General features: G+C 47.1%; 12 protein-coding genes and 1 pseudogene across 13 annotated transcripts; 5 read left to right on the top strand and 8 right to left on the bottom strand.

The window, feature by feature from the left end:
• Window positions 1–1306: 1306 nt before the first annotated feature.
• Window positions 1307–2198, top strand: CNC04520 (conserved hypothetical protein). Its single transcript, XM_570046.2, has 2 exons — window positions 1307–1742; window positions 1802–2198. The coding sequence occupies exons 1-2, from the start codon at window positions 1424–1426 to the stop codon at window positions 2113–2115; spliced, it is 633 nt and encodes a 210-aa protein (XP_570046.1). The 5' UTR covers window positions 1307–1423; the 3' UTR covers window positions 2116–2198.
• CNC04530 (hypothetical protein) lies at window positions 2132–4123 on the bottom strand. The gene is made up of 3 exons (XM_569701.2): window positions 3908–4123; window positions 2936–3858; window positions 2132–2881 (listed from the first exon to the last, which is right to left on the bottom strand). The coding sequence occupies exons 1-3, from the start codon at window positions 3936–3938 to the stop codon at window positions 2375–2377; spliced, it is 1461 nt and encodes a 486-aa protein (XP_569701.1). The 5' UTR covers window positions 3939–4123; the 3' UTR covers window positions 2132–2374.
• Window positions 4124–4291: 168 nt separating this feature from the next.
• CNC04540 (30S ribosomal protein S17, putative) lies at window positions 4292–5045 on the top strand. Its single transcript, XM_569703.2, has 3 exons — window positions 4292–4481; window positions 4533–4614; window positions 4674–5045. The coding sequence occupies exons 1-3, from the start codon at window positions 4404–4406 to the stop codon at window positions 4985–4987; spliced, it is 474 nt and encodes a 157-aa protein (XP_569703.1). The 5' UTR covers window positions 4292–4403; the 3' UTR covers window positions 4988–5045.
• On the bottom strand, window positions 4971–7183 carry CNC04550 (annotated as a pseudogene).
• A 365-nt stretch (window positions 7184–7548) lies between these two features.
• On the bottom strand, window positions 7549–9736 carry CNC04560 (conserved hypothetical protein). The gene is made up of 8 exons (XM_569706.2): window positions 9455–9736; window positions 9273–9404; window positions 9060–9217; window positions 8836–9006; window positions 8356–8775; window positions 8170–8300; window positions 8036–8099; window positions 7549–7980 (listed from the first exon to the last, which is right to left on the bottom strand). The coding sequence occupies exons 1-8, from the start codon at window positions 9489–9491 to the stop codon at window positions 7810–7812; spliced, it is 1284 nt and encodes a 427-aa protein (XP_569706.1). The 5' UTR covers window positions 9492–9736; the 3' UTR covers window positions 7549–7809.
• Window positions 9737–10556: 820 nt separating this feature from the next.
• CNC04570 (conserved hypothetical protein) lies at window positions 10557–12910 on the top strand. Its single transcript, XM_569708.2, has 10 exons — window positions 10557–10999; window positions 11063–11206; window positions 11254–11556; window positions 11613–11778; window positions 11835–11890; window positions 11946–12084; window positions 12145–12196; window positions 12249–12468; window positions 12516–12755; window positions 12807–12910. The coding sequence occupies exons 1-10, from the start codon at window positions 10634–10636 to the stop codon at window positions 12846–12848; spliced, it is 1728 nt and encodes a 575-aa protein (XP_569708.1). The 5' UTR covers window positions 10557–10633; the 3' UTR covers window positions 12849–12910.
• On the bottom strand, window positions 11958–13912 carry CNC04580 (hypothetical protein). The gene is made up of 3 exons (XM_024656820.1): window positions 13793–13912; window positions 13156–13733; window positions 11958–13102 (listed from the first exon to the last, which is right to left on the bottom strand). The coding sequence occupies exons 1-3, from the start codon at window positions 13848–13850 to the stop codon at window positions 12923–12925; spliced, it is 816 nt and encodes a 271-aa protein (XP_024512453.1). The 5' UTR covers window positions 13851–13912; the 3' UTR covers window positions 11958–12922.
• Window positions 13913–14748: 836 nt separating this feature from the next.
• CNC04590 (conserved hypothetical protein) lies at window positions 14749–16325 on the bottom strand. Of its 2 annotated transcripts, none has more exons than XM_569712.2 (6): window positions 16096–16325; window positions 15839–15857; window positions 15563–15776; window positions 15284–15503; window positions 15155–15224; window positions 14749–15096 (listed from the first exon to the last, which is right to left on the bottom strand). In XM_569712.2, exons 1-6 carry the CDS (start codon window positions 16260–16262, stop codon window positions 14926–14928), a joined length of 861 nt encoding a protein of 286 aa, XP_569712.1. In that variant the 5' UTR covers window positions 16263–16325; the 3' UTR covers window positions 14749–14925. The 2 variants fall into 2 exon arrangements, with proteins under 2 accessions (XP_569712.1, XP_024514298.1); XM_024658441.1 differs by having other exon boundaries at window positions 14749–15102.
• Window positions 16326–16612: 287 nt separating this feature from the next.
• Window positions 16613–18573, bottom strand: CNC04600 (CDP-diacylglycerol-glycerol-3-phosphate 3-phosphatidyltransferase, putative). Its single transcript, XM_569714.2, has 5 exons — window positions 18192–18573; window positions 17851–18140; window positions 17204–17801; window positions 16971–17148; window positions 16613–16914 (listed from the first exon to the last, which is right to left on the bottom strand). Exons 1-5 carry the CDS (start codon window positions 18513–18515, stop codon window positions 16646–16648), a joined length of 1659 nt encoding a protein of 552 aa, XP_569714.1. The 5' UTR covers window positions 18516–18573; the 3' UTR covers window positions 16613–16645.
• Window positions 18574–18709: 136 nt separating this feature from the next.
• Window positions 18710–20833, top strand: CNC04610 (conserved hypothetical protein). Its single transcript, XM_569716.2, has 10 exons — window positions 18710–18917; window positions 18973–19111; window positions 19169–19238; window positions 19291–19349; window positions 19401–19557; window positions 19613–19779; window positions 19837–19959; window positions 20013–20204; window positions 20261–20466; window positions 20536–20833. The coding sequence occupies exons 1-10, from the start codon at window positions 18833–18835 to the stop codon at window positions 20640–20642; spliced, it is 1305 nt and encodes a 434-aa protein (XP_569716.1). The 5' UTR covers window positions 18710–18832; the 3' UTR covers window positions 20643–20833.
• A 715-nt stretch (window positions 20834–21548) lies between these two features.
• On the bottom strand, window positions 21549–23056 carry CNC04620 (endoplasmic reticulum protein, putative). The gene is made up of 6 exons (XM_024656821.1): window positions 22853–23056; window positions 22713–22789; window positions 22494–22641; window positions 22220–22430; window positions 22110–22166; window positions 21549–22032 (listed from the first exon to the last, which is right to left on the bottom strand). The coding sequence occupies exons 1-6, from the start codon at window positions 22943–22945 to the stop codon at window positions 21944–21946; spliced, it is 675 nt and encodes a 224-aa protein (XP_024512454.1). The 5' UTR covers window positions 22946–23056; the 3' UTR covers window positions 21549–21943.
• Window positions 23057–23173: 117 nt separating this feature from the next.
• CNC04630 (thymidylate kinase, putative) lies at window positions 23174–24437 on the bottom strand. Its single transcript, XM_024656822.1, has 5 exons — window positions 24180–24437; window positions 24021–24129; window positions 23873–23960; window positions 23490–23821; window positions 23174–23429 (listed from the first exon to the last, which is right to left on the bottom strand). Exons 1-4 carry the CDS (start codon window positions 24310–24312, stop codon window positions 23498–23500), a joined length of 654 nt encoding a protein of 217 aa, XP_024512575.1. The 5' UTR covers window positions 24313–24437; the 3' UTR covers window positions 23174–23429; window positions 23490–23497.
• Window positions 24438–24661: 224 nt separating this feature from the next.
• Window positions 24662–26409, top strand: CNC04640 (expressed protein). Its single transcript, XM_024656823.1, has 8 exons — window positions 24662–24767; window positions 24829–25266; window positions 25315–25436; window positions 25493–25613; window positions 25670–25763; window positions 25827–25894; window positions 25960–26216; window positions 26274–26409. Exons 2-8 carry the CDS (start codon window positions 25124–25126, stop codon window positions 26285–26287), a joined length of 819 nt encoding a protein of 272 aa, XP_024512456.1. The 5' UTR covers window positions 24662–24767; window positions 24829–25123; the 3' UTR covers window positions 26288–26409.
• Window positions 26410–27016: the final 607 nt, after the last annotated feature.

The following is a 27016-nucleotide window of genomic DNA, read 5'->3' on the forward strand; positions in this document are numbered from 1 at the left end:
ATTGACGATCTCGACGATAGACGATGTAAGGAAAAAGCAATTAAGAGAGAGTAAATAACAAATGGCAAGGGGCAAATAACAAAGAAGATTTAACGAACGAAGAAGAGCAATGAGTGAAGTCAAGACACTTCATTTACCTTCTTTTTAACGAAGTACAACTTGAGGTAACGGGTTGAAGCGAGGAGGACAACAAAACACGAAGAAATACGCGTACGCTTTGTGCTTGGCACTTGGCCTCAAGCCCTTGGATTATACATTATACATGGGCGCACTTTCATGCCTCTCGTGCTTTTATTGATTCTCAGGCCAGGTCCTTCTTTCTCCCTTTCTGTCAAGGGCGCCCTGTCGACAGCTCAGTCTTGGTTGAAGGAGTTGAGATTGTATAATACGAATGTTGCAGGGCTAAAGAACGAAAGTGCTTGTTGTTCCGGGAATGTTGCCAGCAACTCTGTTTGAGTATTGAACATTGAGCGTTAACTTCTTCTACTGTTGGTGTGTAAGTCTTCTAATTTATACAGTTCTAAGGTAATGGTTGTGCTTTGCATGGCGACGTTGCGCACCAGGACAGTAACGAATAATAGATTTAGAAGTCGTAGCATTAGCAGTAAGACGAACATAAAGAAGGTGGTTGTTCTACTTACCCTGTCCCAGTAAACTGGATTCGCTCAACAGGCCCAAGTACACCAAGATGGCGATCAAAGGCATCTTGGGGAACGAGGGTGGTACAGTTAGGTCGTCAAGATCCTCTGGTTTCGAAAACATCTTTGTGCTGAAGGATGGAGCTCATTCGCATCGCGCTGCGTGCGAAAGCAGCGAGAGCTAAAATGGGACCGGGTTTTGGAAACCATCCCCTCTTCACTCGATCTAAATCCCATAGCGAACATATGGTATCTTCTGAAGGCAAAGGTCGCGGTTTCCAGAGTCGCTACGTCGCTTGACGAGCTCTGGGAACAGATAATACGTACAGAAGGCATGAAATGAGATCAACCTTCTGGAGAGCAGGTGAGGGATCTCATAGATGAGATGGAGCAGAGGCGTGTAGCAATTTGAAAGGCGAAAAGAAAGTCTACCAAGTATTAGATTATTGTAAATTATACATAGAATCTGCCTATGTACTTGGTTTGCCGGAAAACATGCACTGTAAAACGATACATGCAATCGATGCATGTTGTCAATATAGATGGGAAAACGGGATCAAATGGGGGGGTACATTTCTTTTCCGTCGTAGTAGGTACCAGTAAGGTGTGGGCTTGTCCACTAATTAAGGTAACTAAAAGTTAAATTAACTCGTCAACATCTCCGACACTTCGTTTCAGCTGCATATCTTCACCAATTAATCTGTGCTCTTCGATTCACAACTGCCCGTTTCTGTTACCAGCGACTTCACAATACCCTTGTTCACCACCTATCAGTAGTTATCGATATGGTCCGCTTCAAGAACCGCTATCTCCTAGTCGAGTTCCTCCTCCCTACTTCCCTTTCTTCAACACTCGACGCCCATTACGACTCTATGGATCCTATAATACCAAAGGAACAAGCTCTGGAAGACAATGATTCTGAGGACGAAGAAGATGAAGAGGAATTTTCTCCGATACCCTCACTGCGGTTTATGGTCCCTTCTATACTGCCCGATAGCCAACTAGGAGAAGAAGGAGGACAAGGGATATACAGGGCTATAAGATCCACTGTGATCAGTGTCTTTGGAGATGAGGGCTGGGGAAGAATTGCTAGTTCATTTCGAGGTTCGTTCTAGTCGTCATCAAAACTCGATGGTCGTCGCAGGCTGAAGTAAGAAATACAGTGATATATCATTCTCCCCTGACAACCCTTACATTTCTCCGTGTCGCCCGTCCACACTATCGTCTCTTATGGTCTGCATTGACGTTCATAACTTCCCTGGAGAATATACCCGCTATCCCACGAGTCATTGCAATCTCGGGTACTATCAAGAAACTTCAGAATCGGGGGATAGCATATCATCGTGCGATGGTCGGAGCGTTGATCAGTGCTGGTGTGGATAAGAGCAAGACAGGGATCTCTGGAGTTGGAGGCGGAAAGTTGCAGAAGGAAGCGGAGCAAGAAAGACAAGAAATGGAAAGGATGCAAGAGACATAGTTTCATAGGCTGTTACGATATTTTAACGAGTTTTAATGACAATTATCATAAGTGATGACTTATGATTTCATACTTATTCTGAGACTGCATACGCACACTTCTTTCCGACATCAAAAGACAACTATTCGCAAAACCTATATCAAAGCCTAACGAGCGAAAACCCAAGGGTATATCTTTTTGATATACTACAATCCCACTTTCAGATTTTATATGATTACAATAGCCCGTTTTAAAACCATGAGATCAACATATCTTCGAATCAAACTTCAGTATGGGCCAGATCTTCGAGGCGCTGTTCCAACCCTTTGCCGAGTCCCTCCCTTTCCCACTCACCCCTGGCAGTTCCATCACTGCGCTCCCATTCACCCTCAGCCAAACCTAAAGCACCTTTCGTAGCATTTCCACTAGCATCGCCATCGAGTTTGGGCTCGGCGATAGGACCTTCGCTGGACGCAATAGTAGCCGAAGGGGTGACGTTTGTGGCAGCAGATGGCATGCCGTGGTGCGGAAGTGACGCGATCGGCGATCTGCTACTGAGACTAGGCGATACTGTACCGGGAAGATGATCCGGAGACACATTGCCAGAAGTAATCTCGCTAAACGAGGTGACCTGAGTAGGGACAGAGAGGAGGATATCGTTGTATGAGATGAACGAGAGTCGGTGATGTGGAGGCTTGCCCTTGGAAGGCGACATATGAGGTGGCACTGCGCTAGGAACTGTAGGGTAAGAGACAGTGGCTGGCGCAGGAACAGGAGTAGACGTTGACTAAGATCCCATCAGCTTACGTTTTGACTTTACAGACGAAATAAAAAAGCTTACCTCTTCCTGCGTCTTCTCAGACTCGTTAAACGCCCAACCACCGGGTAACTGCGGACCGGTGCTAATCCTCCTCGGTACAGCTGGACGGGGAACGCTAGCTGTAACTTGGGTCTTTGAGACAGTTGGAGACGTCGGACTAGCCGGAACACCATCTTGCGCAGCCAAGCCCGTCAAGCTTTGGGGAGGCGAGAGCTGGGTAAGAATTGGCGGCGATTGGGCTGGGGAAGCCATGGAAGATGTGAGAGAATCGAGGCTTATAGGTGAAGAACTGCGGGAAGGAGATGAAAAAATGGCAGTAGGACCAGCAGTGACTTTGCGTCCAGCGCTAGGCAAATTAGAAGAACTCTGCCGGGCCATACCTATTCCGCTAGGAGCAGGAGCTTCGATTTCTAGACCTTCGAATCCTCCGCTTGTTGAGTCGCCCGACGTCAGGGCCTCCACGGCGTCATCCAGGACCGCGGGCACGGTATGATCCAAGTTCGAACCATGCGGCAGGTGGAGCAAACGACTGGGTTTATGGCTGAGTGTATGGGACTGGTGAGAGGGGTTTGGGTTGAGCGAAAGCGAAGCCATCGGCGGATGCTCGATATCCCGTTCGAATATAGCAGACCCGGAAGAGTGGATCGAAGAAGGCGATGACGGTCTTGAGAGGTGGTGGCCGAGAGTGGACTGGACGGGAACCGCGGAAGGCGGAGTCGCAATGGCGGAACCCGAAGTGCGTGGAAATGGCTGCAGCAAAGGAGAAGTGTGCTCGGAAGACGGTGACCTGTTGGACTGCGGCACTCGGATTGGCGATGCATCGCGGGACGAGAGGGGAGAACGAGCCCGTTGGGGCGTACGAGCGCCGGTGCGACGGGGCACGGAGACGGGCGACGGTTCGCGTGGGTCGGCGGAGGGTGGCGGGGGAGGGAGATCGACCGGGGCTGAAAAGAAGTTGGCTGAGCTGTGTCTGAGAGCTGGAATAGTACTTACAAAGGTGTGCGCCGGGCGGTACGAGGGTCATCTCAGCGGAGAAGGGCTGGGTGGGGTACAGTGGCTAGAGACTCGCTGGGCGGGCGGACTAAGTGGGGGGCGGAAGCAGGACAGGCAGCAGGCGGGGACCGGGGTGCGCGGGGGCGAGTATACGTAGCAGACGGCGCAGACGAGACGGCGGAACTAGATTTATAGAGGATGGCAGACGAATGAAATGCACCTGAGACGAATGGCCACCCACGAGGCACGCACCCCATAAACATCTCTGGGACCTTTCCGACGTTACGTAAATCTCCAGGCGGACAAGCCCGCTCAAACCTTCGACAATCAAGCGACCTTCAACGACAGGCTCGTCTTTTTCACCGCCAACTGCACTCTTTAATCTCCGCTTTGCTCTATACCTCACCATCCACTTCCGTCTTTGACAGGCACCTTGCGGATACATCAACCTAGACCTCGGATACGTCAAACTAGAACCTAGCCGACTCTTTGCGATATGCCTTACCAACCCAATCACGTCTTCAAGGGCATCGTCACAAAAGTCGGAGCCATGAGAAAGACTGCTACTGTCACTGTGAGAGAAGTCACAAAAGTGCCCCGGTTCAAAAAGTTGATTATTCTTTAGGTTGAACGGATATTTGAACACCCCAAGATCTTGAAGGAAATGAAAAGACATAAAAAGTTCCTTGTCCACGATGAAGGAGAGCGTATGTCAACTCCCCCTATGTTCGCCAAGAGCAAGCGGCCCGCTAACCCTAGGATGCAGTTGCCAGATTAGGCGACAAAGTCTCCATCATCCACGGCGCCCGTACTTCTAGACATAAATCCTTCCGACTTCAATCAATTCTTTCTCGTAACACTCAGAAGTTCCCCGACGATCCTATACCTGCCGAGATTCCTTTACCCTCCATCAAGCCTAGCAAGCAGAAGAAGTTGTTGGAAAAGGCCGCCTTACGATCGAGCGGGCAAGTGGATGCTTCGGGCGGGTCAGGAAAGGTCATTGATGCATTGAAAGAGGCGGAATTAGCAAAAGGACAGGCAGCTAGGGTCGCCGAGGTTGCCGGGAGAAATGTGGTGTAGAACTGTGTCCCCGAATGGATCCATTATTCTGCACTGATCCTATTTTGTAATGTCTCGTCACTGAACTATGGTGCACTTCGCATGATACCGTCTACATCTCCGTTACTTCTATCTACCATCGTTCCGCAAGATGCGTCAAGTCGAGCTAGAGTTCTCGCACCCAAATCAATCAAAGTGCATTTTGGACAAATCACACGTCGTCAAATGTGATCTTGACCTTATTGGGCCCTTCAAAACTCCCAGTGAAGAATTTCGGAACCCCCAAAGTCTTGCCTCTCTGCATTGTAATTAACGTGCTGCTGAATACCCAGTTCCCGAACCAAGGCAAGGTGAGCATCCCTGCACCTTCCCTGTGGCCAACAGGAATTCCCTAGGTGAAGGACGTTATCTATTCAAGTCCGAATTTAACCAGCATAACCTTTTCTACTTACTAGACCTTGCATGCCAGGCGAGTACTTGGTTAGGGTTCTACCTTTCAGTTCGTTTTTGATACTAATAATCAAGCTCTTTAGCTCGCCGCTTACAAGCCAAGAGAAATATATCGCTATTTGATTACTCACTTGTTTGCAGTACTATAAGCTGCGGTATACGCTCCCCTTGCCACTTTAAATCCTGGCGCAGAGCAAACATCTCCAATCGCATAGTATTGCCCTTTAAACGGGGAATTCTCATCTGTCGACGAGACCTACCAAGCATCAATAACCAATCAAAGTGTTTTACCTCACCTTGAGATAGTCATCTACCCGAATTAGCTTGCCGTCCAATGCTCCCTTGTCCTTGTCCCCAACCATCCAACTGTTGGGACTCGTCCCGGCGCCCAAAATGACATAGTCCGACTTGAGCTTTCTGCCGCTCTTCAGTGCCACCTCTACGACTTTTGATTGCTTCCCATACTTGCCCTCCCACGCTTCGTCTGGTACCTTTTCATCTTGGGGAGGGATCGCGACCCTATCCTTGAAAATCAAGTTGATGTTGAGTTTACGGCAGTGCTCCTCCAGCGTCTTGGAGAGTCGAATGTCGACAGGTGGAGAGTTGTAAGATGGGATCGTGGACGTTTTCGCAGGGACAGGGTTTTTGGGTGTTGGGTTAAGAAGTGCAGAGTCGGGATGAACGATGGTAATGTTGGCTTCAGAGTTGACTTCACGAATATCCTAAGAGATTGCACCATGTGAGTTTTCATGAAGCCTGGTCGGTGTGAATCTTACCCCGGCGAATTCAATCCCGACAGAGCCTCCACCAATGATGACCACCTCCTTGGCCTCTTTCAACTCTCGTTGGTTCTGACGGAGGCATTCCTTGTACTCTTCCTCTGTCCAACTTAAATCGGGTACCATGGGTGGTTGTTGGCTTGTTCCGGTTGCAATGATACACCTCTTTTCTCTGCTGTCAACCCACCAACCATTGAAACAGATTTGTTGTGACTTATCACTTGTGCAAACTCACCCAAAAAGGTACCTCATTTGAACCTTCGAAAGGGTGCTCAAGGATGACACTGTTATCTTTACATTCTACAAGTTTGTTGGGAGCTAAGACACGATGAGGTGTACCATCGGGGAACACTCGATCATCGGTAAGGGGAATAGTAATCTTGTTTTCCCAACCTGTTGTTTACGTACCGAGTCAGCTGAAGGTTTGTTTGTGCTATCCAGGGATGAGATTCACCTGGAACTGTGGCAGCTCTGAATGCTGCAATGGGCCAAAAAGCAAAACCCAATGTCTTCCTACGTCAACCAACAAGACACGATGCGTCGGCGGAAGGTGAGGATAGATTTGGTTGGCTAGAGTATGGCCACCAATAGAAGCTGCAACATGTGCTTGTCAGAAGCTGTAATATGTGATAATCAGGTATATGGCAGCCTGACGAATGCGATAGTCATGGTCGCTACGTCTTCTGACCTTGATTGAGAAAAACATACCTCCTACGACGATGATATTTTGATACTGGATTTTGTCTGACGGCATTGTATTAATCAGGAGTTACCAACGATTGTAAGGTCGAAGGTATGTTTCTGTTGTGAAAGGATCCGAATCGAATTTTGTCAAGGCTAGTACTACGCTTTTTCTTATATGTGTAATGGGCAGAAGGGACCTTCGTTCGCTCTCGGTTGTAAAAAAAGATCGTCTGACCAATTTCGGGCATTCAACGAATCAATAAGAAAGAGGAAACAAGGAGGCCGAGGCCGAGATGAGCTGCAGAATGCTTTTACTCATTGGCATGATTGCCGTTTGCAGGGCGTGCAACTGAAATTCGTACAATTTAGATAAGCGGGGGCGGCAGACGGAAGGAAGGAGTTGTTCATTCGGTCTTTGACTCCGTCCCTGACTGCTGCCTCGTCGGCGCCGTCGAGACACGTCACGGAAGAGTCGTCGGCGCCGCGATCTAATCAGATAAAAATGTCAAGCGCCTTTTTTTCGGCCGTCCTCGTAATGTTCATCACTGCACCACTACGTAACACACCCTTCCTTGATCTTGTCATTTTCAGGCAGGAAAAAGCTATGACGATATAAGTTACAACTTTTTGACCCTACAGGTAACTGTGTAGTTGTTGGTCTCTTTCGGTATCGCTACCATTATTCATTCATCACTGGACATTCAAGATTAGTTCCTTACTATTACGTTCTCTTTTTAATCTGTCGTCTCAATAATACGATAATGAGCAGTACTATACGAAAGAGTCTAAGAGAGAATCATAGTCCAATAAAAGAGTTCAAGAAAAATACATAATTCAACAAAACAGAAATCCCATATAGGCTATAGGTTATAAATGCCATACAGAAACAGGAGCCTTTAATTAATCAAGAAGTGAATCGACCTACACATTTCACACCTTCAAGTCAACCTTATCACTCCCTTGCCAGAGAGGCTGCCAGACCTGGCCGATGAGTAAATCCTTCCCCTTGGCTGCCTTAACCACGCCCCCACCAACAATCCAGGTACCCAAGAAAGGGAATGTGATGGAGCCGGCGCCATGTGTTGGACCTATAGGGACAAACTGAAGGAACATTAGACTCAAGAAAGCCGTTTCGTCATATATGAGAAGAACATACCAAGGCATTGAAACTTCCAGGTGAGTACTTCAAAAGCTCTTTGCCTTTGACCTCATTGATAATGCTAGTCAACGAATCGTCAACAATCCAAAGATTCATCTAAATGGTCGGCCCCGGCTTTGTTCCAGACTCACTTCTTAGCAACATGCGTCGCGGCGACACGGGCAAGCCATGCCGTTTTCAACCCTGTAACAGCGGAAGCATCGCCGACAGCATAGTAGTTACTATTCTTCGTGAGAAGAGAGGCTGGGTTGTCGGATGCAACCTATTGACACTTCGTCAGTCCACATCAAGTTCGGAAAGCACATGAAAATATTAACCTTCAGATAATCGTCAACTGCTACCAATCCGCTAGTTATTGCGGCCGGGTCCACGCTCGCCACCAGCCCAATGTTTGGATTATTGCCAACGCTCACAAAGATATAATCACCTTGCACCTCCTTTCCACTTCGCAACTTGAGCTTCTTCACTTCATCCTGGAGGCCGAATGACCCATCCCATTCGCCCGCGACTGATGCATTATCTCCCACTGGGATATAGACACTATCATCAAGGATCAGGTTGACGTTGAGGTTTTTAAGAACCTGCTCTAGACTCTTAGAGAGTTTGGGATTGGTGGGAGGAGAGGACCAACTCAGATTGGAAGAGGATTCAGGGCCTGCAGATGGGATCGGAGATAAAAGGGAAGGTTTGGAATGGATGATCGTAACTTCGGTATCAGGATGGGCGTCTCGAACTTCCTGTGGATGTTGCAAAGGCAATTAGAATCTGGCTTATTCCGCATACGTTGACCAACTCACTCCCGCGAATTCAATGCCGACTGTACCACCTCCGATGATCACGACTTTCTTAGCCCTGGATATGTCGCTTTGAATATGTCGGAGATTATCAATGAACTGTTTCTGGCTGGTGGCGCCTGGGGGTGGTCTCATTGGGGAGGGCTGAGAGGCTCCAGTAGCAATGACACAGCGCTGTCGTAATAAAAATCAGGAAGAGATATAGACAGTTATTAACCGCAACTTACGAAGAATGGGACTTCTGTGGAGCCTTCGAAAGGCTTCTCTAAGACCACAGAGTTCTCGCGCAGCTCAATGACTTTGTTAAGGGCGATGACCTGATGGGCAGTACCAGAAGGGAAAACGGTCTTGGTGGTAAGCGGTACCGTGACCTTATCTTCCCAGCCTAGTGTAGTTATTAACATCTTTTCGGCCTCATTATGCATGGGAAAATAATTCACCAGGAACGACGGCAGCACGGAGACATGCGATGGGGAAGAAACCGTAATCGAGTGCGTCAATAAGCAAGATACGATGGGTAGACGGCAGTGTAGGATAAAGGGAATTGGCGAGGTTATGCCCAGCCACAGAGGCTACATATAATCTGGTCAGTCTGTTCCAAATATCTTGTGCCATAACTTACCTCCGATGATGACAATGTTGGATGGTTGCGAAGACATGTTTTGTTATGACGATTAGAATATTTATCGAAGCTTCTTGGAAGGTAGATCAGCTGAAGGTGTATTCAAGGGCAACGAGTATGGGCGGTTTGCGAAGAGATAGAATTTGGGGGATGGTTTTGCATACCCTTACTCGGGGTATATATACGTATGGAATCTTTTTAGACCGACGGCTTGGATTCTTCTTGCTTCGTTATCAGTTGTTTGTTGGTTACTAATAAGCAGAGCTACTTGTCGTGTATTTGCTTTCCGACGGAAACAATAATGGCAAAACGTCGTGGGGACGATCCTCGTATATGTATTTGCCGCTGCATCCGCGGCATATTTCATGAAGTCCATTCGAAGGAGGCGTGCCTCGTCGGAGACCGGTCAATGTCCGTCAAGGGGTTTTCCTCATGCCGGAGTCTAATTTCAAATTTACTATTTACTCGGCATATTTGTTATTCTAAAAGGTTCGGCCCAGATCATGGCGGAAATAATCAGTTATCTTAATATTACGTAACTACCCGTTTTGGGACCATGATTGGCGGAAGAAACCACAGACCACGCACGCATTATCTTCCGTCCCTACCAGTCGACCGTTGGTCCGAGGCTCACATGTGCGCCAACCTGAACCATTTTAGGTAGTCTGTACGTAGATTTTATAGGTCATCGCGAAGCGACTCGGGACGAAGGAGTGAATTACCACTAACATTCTCGAACTGTCAGTCGAATAATGTTACTCCAGCCTGCCATCACGCACATCATGCATGGCAGCACCACCACCACGCACTGTGGTATTATTATTATTCAGCCTTCAGGCTGCCGTTATTACTACTCTATGTGATGGATGATGATCACTATATTGATGCCTATTAAGGTCAATCCATTTCTTCTGAATCAAAGACTTGCAAAACGAAAACTTCTCTAATAAATTGAATGAGACGACCGTTGTAGAAGAAGAGCGTACTAAGTTGAATGCAAAATAAAGATATTCAGGCACGAGCAGGCACATATATCGAACACACATTGTTATTGAGCACTACATCATAACAAGATGTCACGAATACATCCGTCCGTCCGTCTAACGAACGAATGCTGCACGCGTGACGGAATTTCTCTTCTACATCAATCGCTCATCTGTGGACAGATTCTTTACAGCAATGAAAGGAGGTCGGTTCCTTCTCCCTGCACTCTTCAAAACGCTCCTTCTGCCTCCTCTTATCGCCGCCTTGTTCATTCATCATTTTCCCTCGCTATTCCTGCCCTTTTCGGCACTTATCTACCTCATATCATTTCCTGCCTTGTATGTCTTTCGTTCCTACGCATCTCTGGTTGCCTCTTCTTGGAAGGCATCAGCACTTGGAGCTATAGATATTCCTCGGGTCAATGGTACATGGCCACTGAACATTGATATTCTTTTAAATTGGGCCAAAAGCGGCACTGAAGAAGAAGTTGGCAGAATGATGGTGCTGATGGGAAGGCAATACGGCGGGACATATAATACCAGGGTTCTGGGTGAAGACCAGGTATGTCTTGTTGTAATCGTCAATAATCAATGGTCACTCACCGAATCCACCACTCATGGGCAGATCATTTCTTCTGATCCCAAAGTCATAAAGCATGTCCTAATTGACGACTTTGACAACTTTGTGAAAGGCCAAAAATTCAAAGAAAGGGCACAAGACTTTCTCGGGGATGGTATCTTCAACTCGGATGGCGATAATTGGAAATTTGTGAGCCCTCTCTTCAGAGGCACAGCTGATACATCACCACCACAAAGCATCGTTCATTCATGCGTCCATTTTTCCAGCCAAAGTATATTTCACCACTTCATTTCTCAACCAATGTACAAAATTTCTTCGCTAAACTACCATCATACGGAAAAGCGTTTGACATGCAAGCCCGCATTGGGCAGCTAGCACTCGAATTGGCCATAATGTGGTTATGCGGCGAGGACATGTCTGGGGACGCCAGCAATGTCGCGCGGACGGAAGAGTGGAAAAAGGCAAAGGGGGAGATTAGTTGGGCCATGACGGAGGCTCAAAAGATTGTAGGGAAAAGGGTCAAAATTGGGACAATCTGGGTAGGGACTTGTTTAACTAAGTTTTTTTCGGCACAATCAACACTGATCCGTCGTAGCCGCTTTTCGAAGTCAGACATGATCCATTGGAAAGACCGATGAAGGTTATTCGTGCATTTTTCCGTCCTATCATCTCTCGAGCTCTAAACCGGAAGAGGCAAAGATGTAAACTGGACAACACAGAAGATGTTTACATGATAGATCGACTAGTTGAGGCCACCGACGGTAGGCCATCTGCTTTATTATTCTAAGAAGCGTGAATTCAAAAGACAATCGGTTAGACATAAAATTGGTCGAGGATCAACTGATTAATGTCCTCCTGGCTTCGCGAGATACTGTAAGTATCTCTCGTACACTATCCATGTAAATAGGTGACTGATATGGTGAAGTAGCTTGCTTCACTGCTCACATTTTCTGTCTATGCGATTGTGCTCCATCCTGATTTCGCAGCTAGGCTTAAAGACGAAGTCTTTACAATAGCTAATCAAGAATGTGAGGTTACCAAGGACACTATCCGCCAATTGAGGTATTGTAAGTTGCTGATTTCAAGGCGCTAGTTCTGATGAGATTTATCTGATGCACATGAGCCAGGTCGAGCGTTTATCAACGAAGTACTCCGTCTTTTCCCCCCTGTTCCTCTCAAGTAAGTAGCCGGTTTTTTTCGGTATGTCATGACTAATCAACCCCTTCCTTAGCATTCGTCGCACTCTCCGTCCTTCATTGCTACCCACACCCAATCACTTAGCTTACATGCCGGCAAACACTTCTATCATACTCGCCACCATATTGATGCAACGTGATCCAGCGGTATGGGGAGAGGATGCTCAGGTGTTTAACCCCGACAGATGGCTGGAAGGAGGGGGGCTAGGGAAAGAGAAAGAAGGTTTCATGAGTTGGAACCTTGGGCCTAGGATGGTTGGTAATATCCTACAAATGTGTGAAAATTGTTGATGGTGAAATAGTGTCTCGGCCAGTCATTTGCGTTGGCTATAACGCACACTTTTCTGGTATATTTCTTCCGACATATTGCTCACGTAGGTACTTTGGTCGGCCACAATACCACTGTTCAGCTGGCTCTTGATGCTCAACCGCCGGAGACTGTTCTTCCAAAAGAGTGGATGACGCCCGAAGGTGGTGACGGGCGCGCTAGGGGAGGACGAGATAAGGTGTGGATAGTTGCCGACGTCGTCTTGGCCATAAAGGTGAATAAAATATCGAATGTGAAAGCGGATTTCAGTTGATGAGTAACGTAGGGTGGCCTTTGGATTCGATTCGGTGCAGAGGAAACGGAATAAACATCATGAAGTAGATTTCTACCCCATCAAATATTAGCACGCATGGCCATGTTTATACCTATGCATCGTCTACTCTAAGCTTCATTCTTCGGTATGCCGAACATCCCCTTAACACCCTCCCAAAGTTTCTCATCGCCTTGTTGACGAAGTCTGGCTTCGACTTCAGGAGCAGTGAGCCAAGCCCAAGAAGAGTACGGTGAGGAAGGAGAGAGTGTGGGTTCGCCCCCCAAGATATGACCTCGTATGAAGAATGTCTGTTGACCTTGTTAGATACGCAGAACAGAAAATAAATAAGAAAAGCGCGCACTCTTGACTCTCCGTCCTTGACCATCCCAACAGGCTTCCTGGTAACCAACCAGCTATCCATGCCTTTTCCTCCTAAGCTGCCTTCCACACCTGTGATGCCCCTTGTCACAGCCTCATCCAATGCTTCTAATTTGCCTACTTTCACGTCAGGGAATGTCCATTTGCCCTCTTTTTCCTTGCCCTTCAGCACCAAACAATATACTTCTTCCTCTGGCTTTCTCTCCAAACTCTTCTCTCCTCGCTTAGCATCGGCTTTCTCCCACCGATCACGCTCAATGATTTCGTATTCCGTCTCTGGAGGAATGTCTCCAACATCGGGGGCTTTGCCTGACAGCTTTTTCCCATATGTCTCAGAAACAAAAGCGTGTTCCGCAACGAGGTGTCTGCGCAAGGGAAGAGAGCCAGTCTTGAAGTAAAAATCAAGAGGAAGAGGGGAAGAAAGGGCGTGGGCGACTGATCGAGAGTGCGAGTAATAAGCTGATTCAAAAGGCGTAGGCGTTGGTGTAAGAAGAGGAGGGCGAGAGAGAAGGAGCGAAGCGGTAAGAGAAGGAGGGGCTGTCGAGGAGAAGCGGACCTGGGCTACAAAGGGGGTCAGTAGACGTAGGAGACAGGCCATAATCGGGGAAAAATGGACGGACCCGCTGATCTTGAGCCGGACACAGCCGCTCGTGATATTGAGCGAGTGGAAAAGGACATGTTGGATGATTTTGAGATGAATTTGGGACTTGTATTGTGTCTTCGGAAGGCTCGAAATTTCAGACTGCAAGAGAGCAAACGGTGTCGAATCGTAAACTTTATTTGGTCCACACTTTTGCAGATCTCCCCAAATTATGTAATCATAGGGACATCCCATAACGCCGCCAATTTCCGCTTGCTGCATCGGCCAACGAGGGGGTGTTGTCTTCGAGTTTTATTTTTCTTTCTTCTTTCCCTTTCTTCAAACCCACAGGTAAGTGTCTGTCGCGCCCAGTCTCAGCTTGTCGCTCACAGTGCCGCATGCGCAGCTCCAAGGTCACATTGCTCGTTACGCACAGTCGGGTGTTTTGTGAGTCCCTGTCTCTCAAACGTGCACTTTGAAAGCCCCTGACAATCTTGTAGTCAAAGCATCCTTACCCATTCGCGAGCGGGCCAAGGTCCTGGAATTCCAACCCCCCTTTCTTGCATATTATTATCAAGTCTGACCGGTCTTAGCGGACCCTCGACGCCAATCGCCGAGCTGCGCCCGACCAGAAATGCGTCCCTCTTCTTTCAACCTCGTTGGGTAGCCCGGAGAGACGCTTTTTCGCGTGGAGGGTATGTGAGAACTGTATTGGACTTGGTATGGGCGCGGGGGGTCGCCTTGTAGCCTTTCGTTTCTCCAGCACTCCTGCGTTATGCGGGGTATGAGAAGTCTCGTCTCATCATCGTTTGAGAACTGAGAAGCGTTGGTCTTTTAAGACTGACCCGGCTGCAAGGCTTTAGTGCAATTTGGTGACGCTCTCAATTCAAACTCGTCTTCAATCGATGGCGAGGAGGGTAACTCGATCAGGACTACTCTGGGGCTGCGGGTATGGCTCTCGTGAGCCTAGATTTTTATATTTATCAAACATATTTAATACCATTATTTCTGGGATGCATTTTCAAACCTCGAGAAGAGATATTCACCAAGCTTGCGCCTGGTGCGACATACAAGATCATCTATCCTAGGGTATTGCGATTCGCCTCAACTTCATTTCTGACAACCGGTGTTCTATATTTGACAACACATAACCTGAAAAGCTAACTTCCGATCTCAAAGGAGAGGGGGAGGGATAACGGTGGCGCTGGCTGCGGGGTTTCGAGAGGCAGCAGCGGCAGCAGGAGTAGTAGATGAAGCAATGTCGGCCTTAACATCAGAGCTGGGGAGGGCAGATCCAGCTTCGTCGGCGGGCACAGTCGCGGATTGCGACTTCTTCTTCTCCTCCTGAATCTATGGTCAGTTAACATCCTACTTTCAAGGGCAGAAAAGGAAAATGACTCACGGCAATTCTCTTGGCCTCCTCGTGCACATCCATGACCTGCTTGTGTGTTGTAGTGTAGAACTGATGAACCCTAGAAAAACTGAATCAGTCCAGTCCCCGTAATTAGTTTGCTCGCGGCATATGACTCACTTTTGGCCGACAGGTGTTCCAAGGACCTTGCTGTAGTACTCTTGGAACCTAGAGCTGATGCCCCTAGACTGATCAACTTCCCTAGTCTTGGCAACGGCAGCGGCGGCATGCTCATGGATCTTGCCAGAGACTGTCTGGTTTTCCCCGACAACCTTGTTACCGACGGTGGAGTCGAGGTTGTTGAAGAAACTGAGGAAACGAGAGGAGATACCTTGCTTGTCTACCGGGATAAACCGAACATTAGAAATTCCGTGAGCAGATCAAAAGTGGATCACATACGGTCAATGTCGATGGCCTTCTGGACAATGTGGTCGCCCAAAGCGTAGCCATGAGCGAGGTATTCGGCAACGATGGCCGCCTTGGGCTTGTCCTCCTGGGCGAGGTCGCCTTCAGTGGCACCGATAGGTGTTGAACCTGTAGCAGAAGCGGGAAGGATGGATGGGGTTTTCTCGATGTCTGATACAGATGTGACCTCGAGATGAGCGCCATCAAGCTGAAGAAAATCATTTAGCATAAGTACATGTAACACGTGGACGGGAGAAGATAAGGACTCACAGTGCCGCCGTTGAGCATCCTAGCGCAAAGAGCAATGTTTGGTCAGCATATCATCTTTCCGCGTACTACAAGCCGAATGCATAACACGATAGACGGACGGCTCCACGATTCCGTCTTTCAAAAAGGTTTTTAACGTTGACATGGACTTTCACAGCCTCCCACGCTTATCGCCTCTTGAACGAAGGACCATCGCATCCCAATCATTCACCTATTACCGTGCACACACCCGATTGGCAATGAGAACTGACACGACTCACAAGCTGGTCCTCATAGCGCTGAGCTTCTCAAAGGTGATATCGGCAGCGCTTCCACTCTTCTTGACGCTTGTGAGTTTACCACAGAAAGAGAAGAAATCATGGAGCTTGTCCTCAGTGGTTTCAGGAGCAAGGCCCGCGACGTGAATGGTGTAACCGGAGGCAGACATTGTGTGTATGGTTGTTTTGGTATATCTGATCTGAGGTATGGACGGATGGAAGTATAGATGTATAAGAAGAAGAGCAAAAAGAAAATGAATATATGAGCGTCAGAAATGATTGCCATGTTCGTCCTTGGTGACGGGCGTTTCGCTGCTTGGGGCGATGGCAAATTACGTCATATCCCGACAACCTCCGTCATATCGATACTGAGTGGCACCGCAAGTCTCTTGATCGGAGGACCGCGCGGTGGTTATGTGCGTGATATTATCGATGGAAAAGAGAAAAAGAATAGTGGACAACAGGGGAACAGGAAAAACAAGAAGTCGAGTTAAAAAGATACGTAAAAAAGAGATAAATAGGGTGGTGCATTCGCAGCAAAGTAAAAAAAGCTTTATAACATCCCCTCGACTCCAAGTGCCACCAAAAGCCAAGCCAACCAACTGACCTGCCGCTCCTCCAGCTTCCAAGTCTCTTCCCCTACCTGCGTCGCATACTCGTCCAAGTGCTTCAGCTCGGTATCAAGAGCCCGCCGCAAAGTAGGGGAAGAAGTCATCATCACCATGGACAGCTCAGTGTCGAGTGTGAGTGATCGTGTGGAAAGATTCGACGAGCCGACAAATGTGAGGAATGGTTTTGAGTCGGGCGGTGAAACCCAAAGCCCTGAATACAAGGTCAATGAAGTGGCCAAAAAAAGTTACGACAATGCTGCTACAGACCTTTTGAATGATATGTCCATCCTTCTCTCTCCCACTCTTTTAATCTCACGCCGGTGCCCTTCTCAACGTTCCAAGTTCTACCAGCCCTGACAGTATCTCGATGAAACCTGGTTTCCAGCAAAGTGTAGCCTTCTGGGATGAGTCTGGAGAATCCTTTGGATCCGTAAAATCCGTTCGCCTTGTATATATCATCAGCACACTTGACATACTTGTGACAGATAATATCGCTCTACCTTTGGTGACGCTGCAATGATCTTAACGGATGCCGGTGATTCCACCACCAATTGCTTGTACTTCTTGTACAGACCAAAATATCCACTTGTCAAATCTACTTCTACCTTTCTGGATTCGTTCTGCTCTCCCTCGTGACTTTCCCTTACAGCCTTCCAAACTTCTGCCATGGCCCTCTCCTCTTCTTTGATACCCAACACTCCAGCTTGAAGGACAGGCCAAAACCAAGTATCAACATCTACTCGACGCGACCTGGCAGAATTGGAGGCACGCCAAGAGTTTTGAAAGGCTGACAACGTGGCTAGAGCGTGAAGGGAGAACTTGCGGGGATTGATGGAAGAAGAGGGCCATATGAGAGAGGCACGCGGGCGGATTGAAACTGAAGAGCTAGGGAGTTTCGAATTGTCCGGATTCTCCGGTGAAGGGAGCGGGACGGTATTGTAGGGGGGGATGTGAGGTGGTGGTGAATGATGTAGAAGATAAGAGTATTGTGTGAAAAGTCGAGTTAATGATGAGAGATAAGATAACAGGCTGGGATTGGATCGGAAATGGATATATCTATCTTGTCTATTCGTAAAATACGAGCGACCGAGGTTGGCTCTGAACATATGTCAATGCGAATCTACTGATGTCAAGAAGAGATACTTACCCACTTATAATCACTTCATCGTCTGCACCATACCACTTGCCATGCCATGTGCCCCATCCCTCGTCATATCTGGCAGGTACGATCTTCTCCATTAATCCTTTCAACTTTGGACTTCTAAACAACCACACTTCGCATCGGTCAGAAAAACGTTCCACAAGAGGTAATAAAAGATGGGCGGTAGAAGGGGGTAAGTTGGTCGAAGTAGCTAGACGAGTCGCGCGATGGTAATCGAGAATAAAGACTACACGCAGCTGTGGATTGTTCGTCAGAGCGGCTTGTATGGCCTCAACCTGATTGCAATGTCAGCAACCAATGAAAGACGGCTTGTATCCAGCACTCACGAGCTCCCCCTCCTCGGCTCCGATATACAGACTGCTGATCAATATTCTCCTCTTCGCCCCTTTGATCATGTCCAAGAGCCGGCTGTAGAAGACTTCTGGCCCGGTCAGAAGCTCTACTTCGTCTCCTCTGGCACCGAAACATGGCTGCTTCAGAGAGAGTGCGGTTGACAGGCGTTCGAAGGCTGGATACTGATGTGGCTGTAGGTTTGGCGGGGGCTCTGTGGCGGAGAGTGAGTACGGGCGGGAGTGTATAAGGGCGGGAAGAGGAGGCCGAGTGGCCAGGCGTGTGGAGATGCGGAGGGCGCCGCGGGCTGGCCTGTGCATAGGATGGCGGTGGCAGGAAGGGGGAGGGGGGAGGATCAGTATTCGAGACCAAAGCGGACAGGCGGAACTATAGAGAGACGGAAGAAGTTGGCCGCCGACGTCGAAATAAATAACAAAAGTTGCCACGTGTCGGTGACTGCCTCATGCTCGCCTATTTGGCCGACACTTCCAATTGTTCACCTAAGACTCTCTTTTCTCGATACACCTCTCTCAGCCAGCACTCAGTTAGTCCGCCAGCCCATCGGAAGCTCCCGTCATGGGCAGTCTATAGAGCTCAACAATAGAAGACACTAGAGAACGCCCCACTATTTTCGATCATGCTTGCTACAGGTCTTCACGGTCTCAAGCGTGCTGCAATAATCCTGCCAGTGGCTTGGACAGGAATTTGGCTAGGGTATTATGGTATGTTTTCCTGGAATACATGATAAAAACTGAGTTCCTTAACATTCTGTATTAGCGTACACCGATACCCTTCGCAGGGCACATATCCGAGAACGAAACAAGAAACTCATCAAGACATTAGAAACATTGCCGGGCGGAGGACCTGATCATGCACAGCCAGCAACCGAGATTGAGCGAAATGCGTTGAAAGAGCGGTGAGTTATGGTAGAGTTGACTTTGAAAGGGAAGGAAACTGATTTTCGTCGGTTCAGGTATTCAAGCCTTAAATTCGCTGGGAGATACTGGAATCCGTATGTGGAATGGAGAGAGCAAGGGGCTTGGGTAAGTGCTGCCCTTGAGGAGTGGTGCCCTTGTACAAGACTGATTCATGAAGGAATGGGCCCTCTGGAAAGGTGTCATTTCGACTCTAACTTTGAAGCTCTTCTACAACGGGCAAGTGATAATTAGTCCGTATTAATGGACCATTACTCACTTCTTTTGCAGAGGAGTACCGCCAGATAGACCTATACCTGACCTCCCGGTAGAACGCCCGGATTTTGATCTTCTCTACCCGTCTTCATCTTCTGAAACACCAACGACTCGTGAATCAGGTAGCGGAGGCAGCGACATCGAAATCACTGATAAATACACCTGCACATGGGTAAGTAAAATGGATTTATCTACATATTATGTGACACGCTAACTTGCAGGATAAGCTTGGCCAATCAACATCTTACGTGACTCTCGATAACCTGGCCATCCTTACGGATCCGGCTCTTCAGCATCGCACTATTCCGTCTCGACTTGCACCTGAAAGATTACGGCCACCTCCCTGCACTTTAAGTGAACTTAAGAGGGTTGACGTTGTCCTTGTATCTCACAAGTAAGTTAGGAGCTCAAATTCATCGCACTGAGTCCTGTAAGCTAACTCTCTTGCCAGTCACTTTGACCATCTAGACCCCGGTGCCATTTTGGAACTAGGTGACAGCTGTGAATGGATCGTGCCTGTAGGGTGTGGTCCTTTTTTGCGCAAGCATGGGGCTACTAGAGTGACAGAACTCGAGTACGTCTCTATTGATCGGATCATCTCCTGTTTCTGATATAGATTCGCATTAGCTGGTGGCAGGAAACCAAACACACACTCTCTCGACCCGGCCAAAAGGACAAGACGTACACGATTACTGCCGTGCCCAGCATGCATTGGTCTGCCCGTTCCCCTCTAGATACGAATGCCACACTCTGGGCCGCATTCCATGTTAAATCCGATACCGACAAACCCAAATCATTCATCCATCTCGGTGACACTGGGTAAGCGGTTGATAGCATATCGTGTCCTAAGCGTGAAAACTGATACAGAAGGTCAGATACTCGCCCACACTGTTCCATGCTGTAGGCCGGATAATGGGCCCAGTTGATCTTGCTGCAATTCCTATTGGCTCTTATGAGCCCCGATGGCACATGCATCTTCAACATACAGATCCTGAAGGGGCAGTCAGGATGGCTTTACAGATGCACGTTAGAAAAAGTATTGGTGTGCACTGGGGAACATGGATGATGAGCGACGAAGCTTGTGAGTGTTCTTCCCTGAGCAAAAATACCATCCTGACGACACATTGGTGATGTTAATCTCCTGGGGCAGACAACAAGCCTCCTTTAGATCTAGAGCTTGCAAGGCAGCTGTTGGACGTCAGTGAAAATCAGTTTTCAGTCGTACCAGTGGGGAAAACAATTGTCCTTGAAGACTGAGCAGTATTGCATAGTGGAAACGATGCAAATGCATACCAGCTTCGCACTTGTCGCTACACTTAGATCGATATGTATCACCATGTGCACTACAATGCGCTATCCTCTTTCACCGCTGCTGGCGCCAGAACTCGAACACGAATAACGGAATTTTTGTCGTCTCCCTCATCGGACTGTATATTTGCGATTAACAATCAGCGTAACATCATGAATTCATATATCTGTTCGCTTATACATGCAGCAGCTCACCCCTCCTACGCCAACAGCATGACAATATGATGCATGGCCAAACGAAAAGGCTAGGTGGAGACCCGCCTTCTAGCCTAGCCAGTAGTCAAGTGTTAATAATAAAAATAAGCGGTAAATAATGCAAATAAATGACTCCCAGCGTGCGCCGACCGCCGCGACCCACAAACAAATAATTAAATAAGAAGCAGAAGCTGTATTTATAGAATTTAATTATTTAGATTCCAGGAAAGAAATTCAAAAGGTATTTATATTTTTCCTATTTTGTGCGCGAGCTCCCACAACCCAAACTCCTCGCATTTGCTTGAGTGGACCAAAAGTTGAAACCATATTATTCATACAACCGTCTCCCCACACTCCGTTTTGTTTCCCCTTGTTCTAAAATTAATATAAAGTGAGTATCATTTATCTTCATTCTAGGCATACAGGATCTCCAAGAAGAAAATTTATCCCATTTCACCCATGTCCGGGAGAGTAAAATTCTCCAGATCCCTTCGGTCTTTTCGATGTCTTCCGTCTTGGGAGCTTGAGCTAGGAAGTTGGGGTCGTTCGGATGATGAGGGACCTTAGTTCATAGTTACACTGAGAGATCCTTCTGCCTATTGGTTTCCACGGTTTGCGAAATGGCGTGAGCTGACAGTAGTTCACAGGAGTCTATCATCAAGCACCTGTGGTCCTTTTTTGGGTAGGTAGTAATAGCATATGGTAATATCAAGCAGGATAGATAATGATCCGAACAATTTGAGTAAATTATCTCCGTTCTTATCTTTCCAGTACTTGACAATCATCTCCCTTGTACTTTTACAATACTTGATAATCATATGATTGCTCGCTATTCGAGGACGTCGGGTTATATATTCATTCATCGGACAATCAACTGTTAGCTTTTGACTAACCATACATCTGCACAGTAATGACGGCGGAACGTGTTAAATAACTGAGAGATTCAGCATAATAGCATCTGTGCTGTCCACGGAGGGATGTCGTGCATAACACTCGTTCACTTCAATCTTTCACAAAATACTAGTACTCGACAAGTTTCAGTTTAATGATCAGTTTCACTCAGCTTTGTGACTCTTTTGTCTGTTCATCTCGCTGATCCGAAGCCCGGCTCTAGCCTTGATCTTCTTGTGTAGATCAGGTTTGTCTGCAGGAATAATATTTTGGTAAGCCCCAATCCCGAGTTAGCAAGCAATATCAGCATCGCAGTTTCTTATCACTCACAGTTGAAAAGCGCGAACAAGGCTTCGAGATGGACAAAGAAAGGAGCAAGGACGAGAGCTACCACTTGATCAATAATGCCCACCTCAACCAGATTTGAAAAATGCCCTTACCCTGGACAAGATTATCCAATAAAGCGGGAGCCCTGTGTTCAAAGACTCCATGTCCAATAAACTGCGCGATCCAAGCTAGCCCGTGGATGGCGAGAGCAAATGGTATGGCGGACGGTTCCACAGGAGATGTCAGGGGAAGCCAAGAAGGTGGCGATGTGGCAAGATATGTGGCAGTGAGGTAAAGTAGACTCCCAACTGGAATATAAGTTACCTATAAATGTCAGAGGTGTAAGCCTAGAAGAGTATTGGAAAGTGAAATGCAGGCCATACTTACACCTCCAATTGGATCAAGCAATGTGTAATACGTCATATAGGAAGTGATGAATGCTAGCGCGAGGCTAGGTTGGAAAGCTAGACCCCAAGTTAAGGTAAACAGCTTTGCATCTGGTAAGGTAACATGGGCGGCAACAATGAGCCAAGTCCTGGAAGCATCAAGTGTGTTAGACCAAAGCCCAGATGACAAAAGGGTCGCAGATTGTAAGCAACCACGAACCATAATATTTGAGGAATGCAAAAGAAGTGAATCATTTGGTTTGTTTTGTTCGAATGATATGATGCATAGAACGATAGCTGTGTGGCGGCATAAGCATAAGGAAGATGAAGGTTTGACATGACAAGTCATCCGCCGCTTACCTCTTCTTCGACATCAAGATGATTGGTTGCCATCGATCGTTCATGGCTGTCCTTTAGATCTTCCAAAGGCTCCGATTGTGTGGAAGTCTGCATTGTGGAAGGAACGCAGAAGTAATAGTTGAATAGAGTTTGTGAGTGGTAGCACCTATTTCTTGGTTGGTTCGCAATAAGGAGCGGATGTATGGGAGAGTGTGGAGAATGATTGATGATACTTCTTTCTATACGCAATTGAGAAACGCCGGGCACTCGCTGATAACCGACCACGGGACGACGACGCCTGCCGGTTGTTTTTGGTTTTCTTCCGTTAATCCGTCCAGGTATTCGTCATCACGCAACTGTCTTTACAGTCTATACAAGCTCAAGATTATGATAATAAAGAATTAATTCGATATTTATCACACGCAATAATAACAAGCATGTCCCTATTCGCCTTCTTCTTCTCCATACAAAAATGAAAGAATGGGTTGGTTATTGATGTTTGAAGAAGCCATAAGAAGCGATAGGCTATGGAAAGTACAACAAAACAGAAGCATATTGCTATGGCTCAAACAGAACAAATCGATGTTTTGCTGTAAATCTTTCATTACGTCTTCTTATCAGTCGTGCTTCCAGTGTGCGGAAGATGGCAATACATTACGATTTCAACTATCTTGACCAAAGATCCCCAATATTTCCGTTTGAATATTCCACAACATCACTTATCTGCGACCATATTCGTTCTTCAACGTCCTCGAATGTCCCATCAGCTTCAATCTCAATCCATTTGTCAGCGCCATGTCGTTTTTTAATTTCATTGGCAACAAGTTTGAACTGTTGTCGGACGGCTTGCTGAATCGAAACAGACTCATAGCGTTCTTCACCATATGCGGAACGCTTGGCGGCTGTTTCTGGAGGCAAGGTGAGATATAGTGTTACGTCCGGAAGAGGGAGTCCCGCATCTGGGTGCAAGCAGAAATCAAAAGGCAGACCCTACTTGTTGGTCAGTTTGGAGATATGGACAAATTCAAACGTAACACAAACCTTGGCGGCTGAAAAAGCTATACCCGAGAACGCATAACGGTCAGCGATGACAGTTATGCCATTGGCTAGATCTCTCCTGATGGCTGCTCTGGGACGCCATGATTTATCAGACAATGAGCAATCTTCTATGGAGCAGCATGCTACTTACGAGCACTCCCATCGGTTAGCGCTGAAGAGAAGGTGGATAGCATGGTCATCTATTTCAGTTTTGGATTGCAGATAGGCGTCGATCATTTTCCCTATCTGCGTCGTTCTTTCTGGTGTTAAAATATGAGCTCATTCACTAGACAACCATGACAGCCCGTACCAGGGAATTTTTGCAGACGCGCTCTATGGCCCTGGCGTTCTAGACGCTGGACTAGACGGTCTACTTGTGTTGATTTTCCACAACGGTCTAGTCCTTCGAAGACAATAAAGGCGCCTCGGGTGGAAGTCGACATGATGGCGTCTGAAGAGATAAAGGTCAAGTTGGAAACTGTTAATATCTAGGCTGTATGTTATAGTGGGAAGCAGTATAGTGCAATGTTGCGATCCGACTCTTAATCACTATGTTCTGAGATGGAGTTGTCAATTGTTTATATCATTTCGGTCGGTTGATTTGTCCGCAGCGAAAAACGCGTCGACGCGTGAAACTGTGGTATCTGCTTTGTTGTCAGATGCGCCAATTTTGCAAATGCCGTGAAATCTCCGCTCGCCCAGACGCTACCTCCACTCTGTTTCAGCTGATAATTAATAAGTCTGCTGGTAACGTCGCATGTGGTTCGTTGTTTCATTTCGATTTCATAGCTTTTTGTTCTGCGCGACATCTGTTTCACTTTCCATAGCTTTGATCCACGAAAGCAATCGCATTGCCACATTCGCAAGCCCCCTGAATTTTTCTAACACATCGATACAGGTACCGTCATTATCTATGTTTCTTTGATGAGCACGGGCTTTGGTTTATCTGACCTGAATAGCGACATCGTGTCCTAAGACGAGGTCGACTTTTGTTCTTGACACAAGATGATGCCGATCATTTCCTCAGCGGCTAGTCTTTATCGAAAAGATCGTTGGGGGAACGAATATATACGCTTGTAGACAAGCATGGATTAGGCCTTGAACACATCTTACAACTTCATTTGTTTACTGTTTACATACTGCACCCAATTACTCCTCAAGACCGTCGCTGGACGACATTGCGCCCAATAAAGCTTTATAAGACACTCCACAATATCTCAGTAATCTTACATTCCCTTCTCTTCCTACTCAAACATGTCGCCCACAAGCAACATAAAGCCTTTTCTGCCATCTTCTCGACCTTCTGGTGCTGTTTTTATCGGTCTGAACGCCGTGAGAGCCCTCAGCATCATTGCTTTACTTCTGGTCTTTGCTGCTAATATCGAAACAATGGTTTCGTGAGTCTCTCTACAAGAGAAACAGGTTTTACGCTTACCCTTTTGCAGTGATATAAAGGCCATCAAAAACCCCGCTTCGGATGAGGACGACTGCGACTACATCGAATACTCCAGCGTTCCTGACCAAACCGGAGGTCCTTTCTGGAGTATTCTTAACCGAATCTTCATCTGTGAGTTGAATGGCGCCCTGGCCAAGCAACAGCTTATTGGTCTGCTTATATTACAGTGTCCGAGTGTCTGCTCCTCATCATGTCGGAAGTCGGAGTTCCTCGACGCTTATTCGAAAATTATATTCCCATGCTCGGACCGGCCTATGGGCTAGGATGTCTTGGGGTTTTCCAAGCGTTGTAAGCAGACACATCCACTGTATTTACCCTTGTGTTGCTTGTTGAACAGGACTCAGAATTGGTGCGCAAGTTCTGTCTCATTACTGTGATCTCTTTCCTCAAGTATCGAGCTGGCTCCTCTTCATTGTCGGTTGTTTCAACATCCTTGTTGTAAGTTGCCGATTTACATTTCGCTGCAAACGTTATGTGCAAGACTGACATTGGTCGATCCAGGGCATTTTCCTTCGTGAAGGGGCCAAGGAAAAACGGCTGATCTTCTCGTGGGAGAATGCATCATCGTTGTATGTGGGACATCTATTGCAATGTTCTTTCCTTCTTCTATCCGCTAATATCTTGTTTATCACAGAACCCCTCAAACTCGTATGGCAACCACTGCTTGGGATATGGTCACTGAGAAGAAACGGTCGAAGTCTCCGTCCGAGTCATCCAAACAACCAGATGGACTCTCTCGACTAAACACCAGTGGCTCAGGCAGTCCTCTTCTTCCTGCTAACAGTACAGCTCCCGGAGCTCGATTTGGTGGGTTTGGATTTGGACGTCAGGGTGAGAAGGCAGCAGCCGATAGAGGCTGGAAAGTAAGTCGACCGCTTGACGTTTTACCCCGTAAGCATAAGCTATTCTTCCCACGCTTTCCAAAGATGAATTGACTGTTTTGCCAAGGTTATGCTGTCTAGACGTATGTGGGTGTTGCAAATGAATTGCAAATATAGCACAATAATTGTACTTCGACACTACATTAACGTTCCAGTCTCAGCAGATGTTCATATGCATACCACGCCGCTGGTCTTCTGTTTGTGTATATAAGCTAATGTTATCCATACCATGATCATATCGGTAATGTGCATTAGAGGTCATAAATGGTTGAACATATCCAAAAACAATTATTTCCTTTTGATGCCATAATGTGTTATCGTACTCGTCATCGTTCGTACGCTGAAAGGGATGCGGTGCAGTCCGTGCAGGCGTCATCAGCACCTTGATGATATCGTTTCTTGGCCCTCAGTGTTTAGAGGTTTCTGAACGCCGCTCCGTGAATGTGGTAAATTTTGAATCCTGACGACAACAGCGACGATAGAAGTCCCAAAAAAACAACCCCCCCGATCCCGAGAAAATCAGCGGCGAGAGCCTCCTTCAGTCTTCGTCAGAGCTTCAGCCATTTCAAAACTCTTCAGAAGAATTGGGGACACTTCTGGGTATATATATGATAGTGCTTGTCAATATATAATCCGATCATCATTCCTGCCTTCTACTAATAGTAAGCAGGATAAACTTCGTTCCAAATTTACTTATTTATATTTCTATAAATGGGAGCCATTAGAAAAAGGGAACGTAATATAAAAACTAGTAAAACGAGGTCTACCAGCTAAATAAAATCCCTCTGCTCATTCCCAACGGCCAACTTC

The sequence above is a fragment of the Cryptococcus neoformans genome (genome assembly GCF_000091045.1).
Source record: "Cryptococcus neoformans var. neoformans JEC21 chromosome 3 sequence".
Lineage (NCBI taxonomy): Eukaryota > Fungi > Basidiomycota > Tremellomycetes > Tremellales > Cryptococcaceae > Cryptococcus > Cryptococcus deneoformans.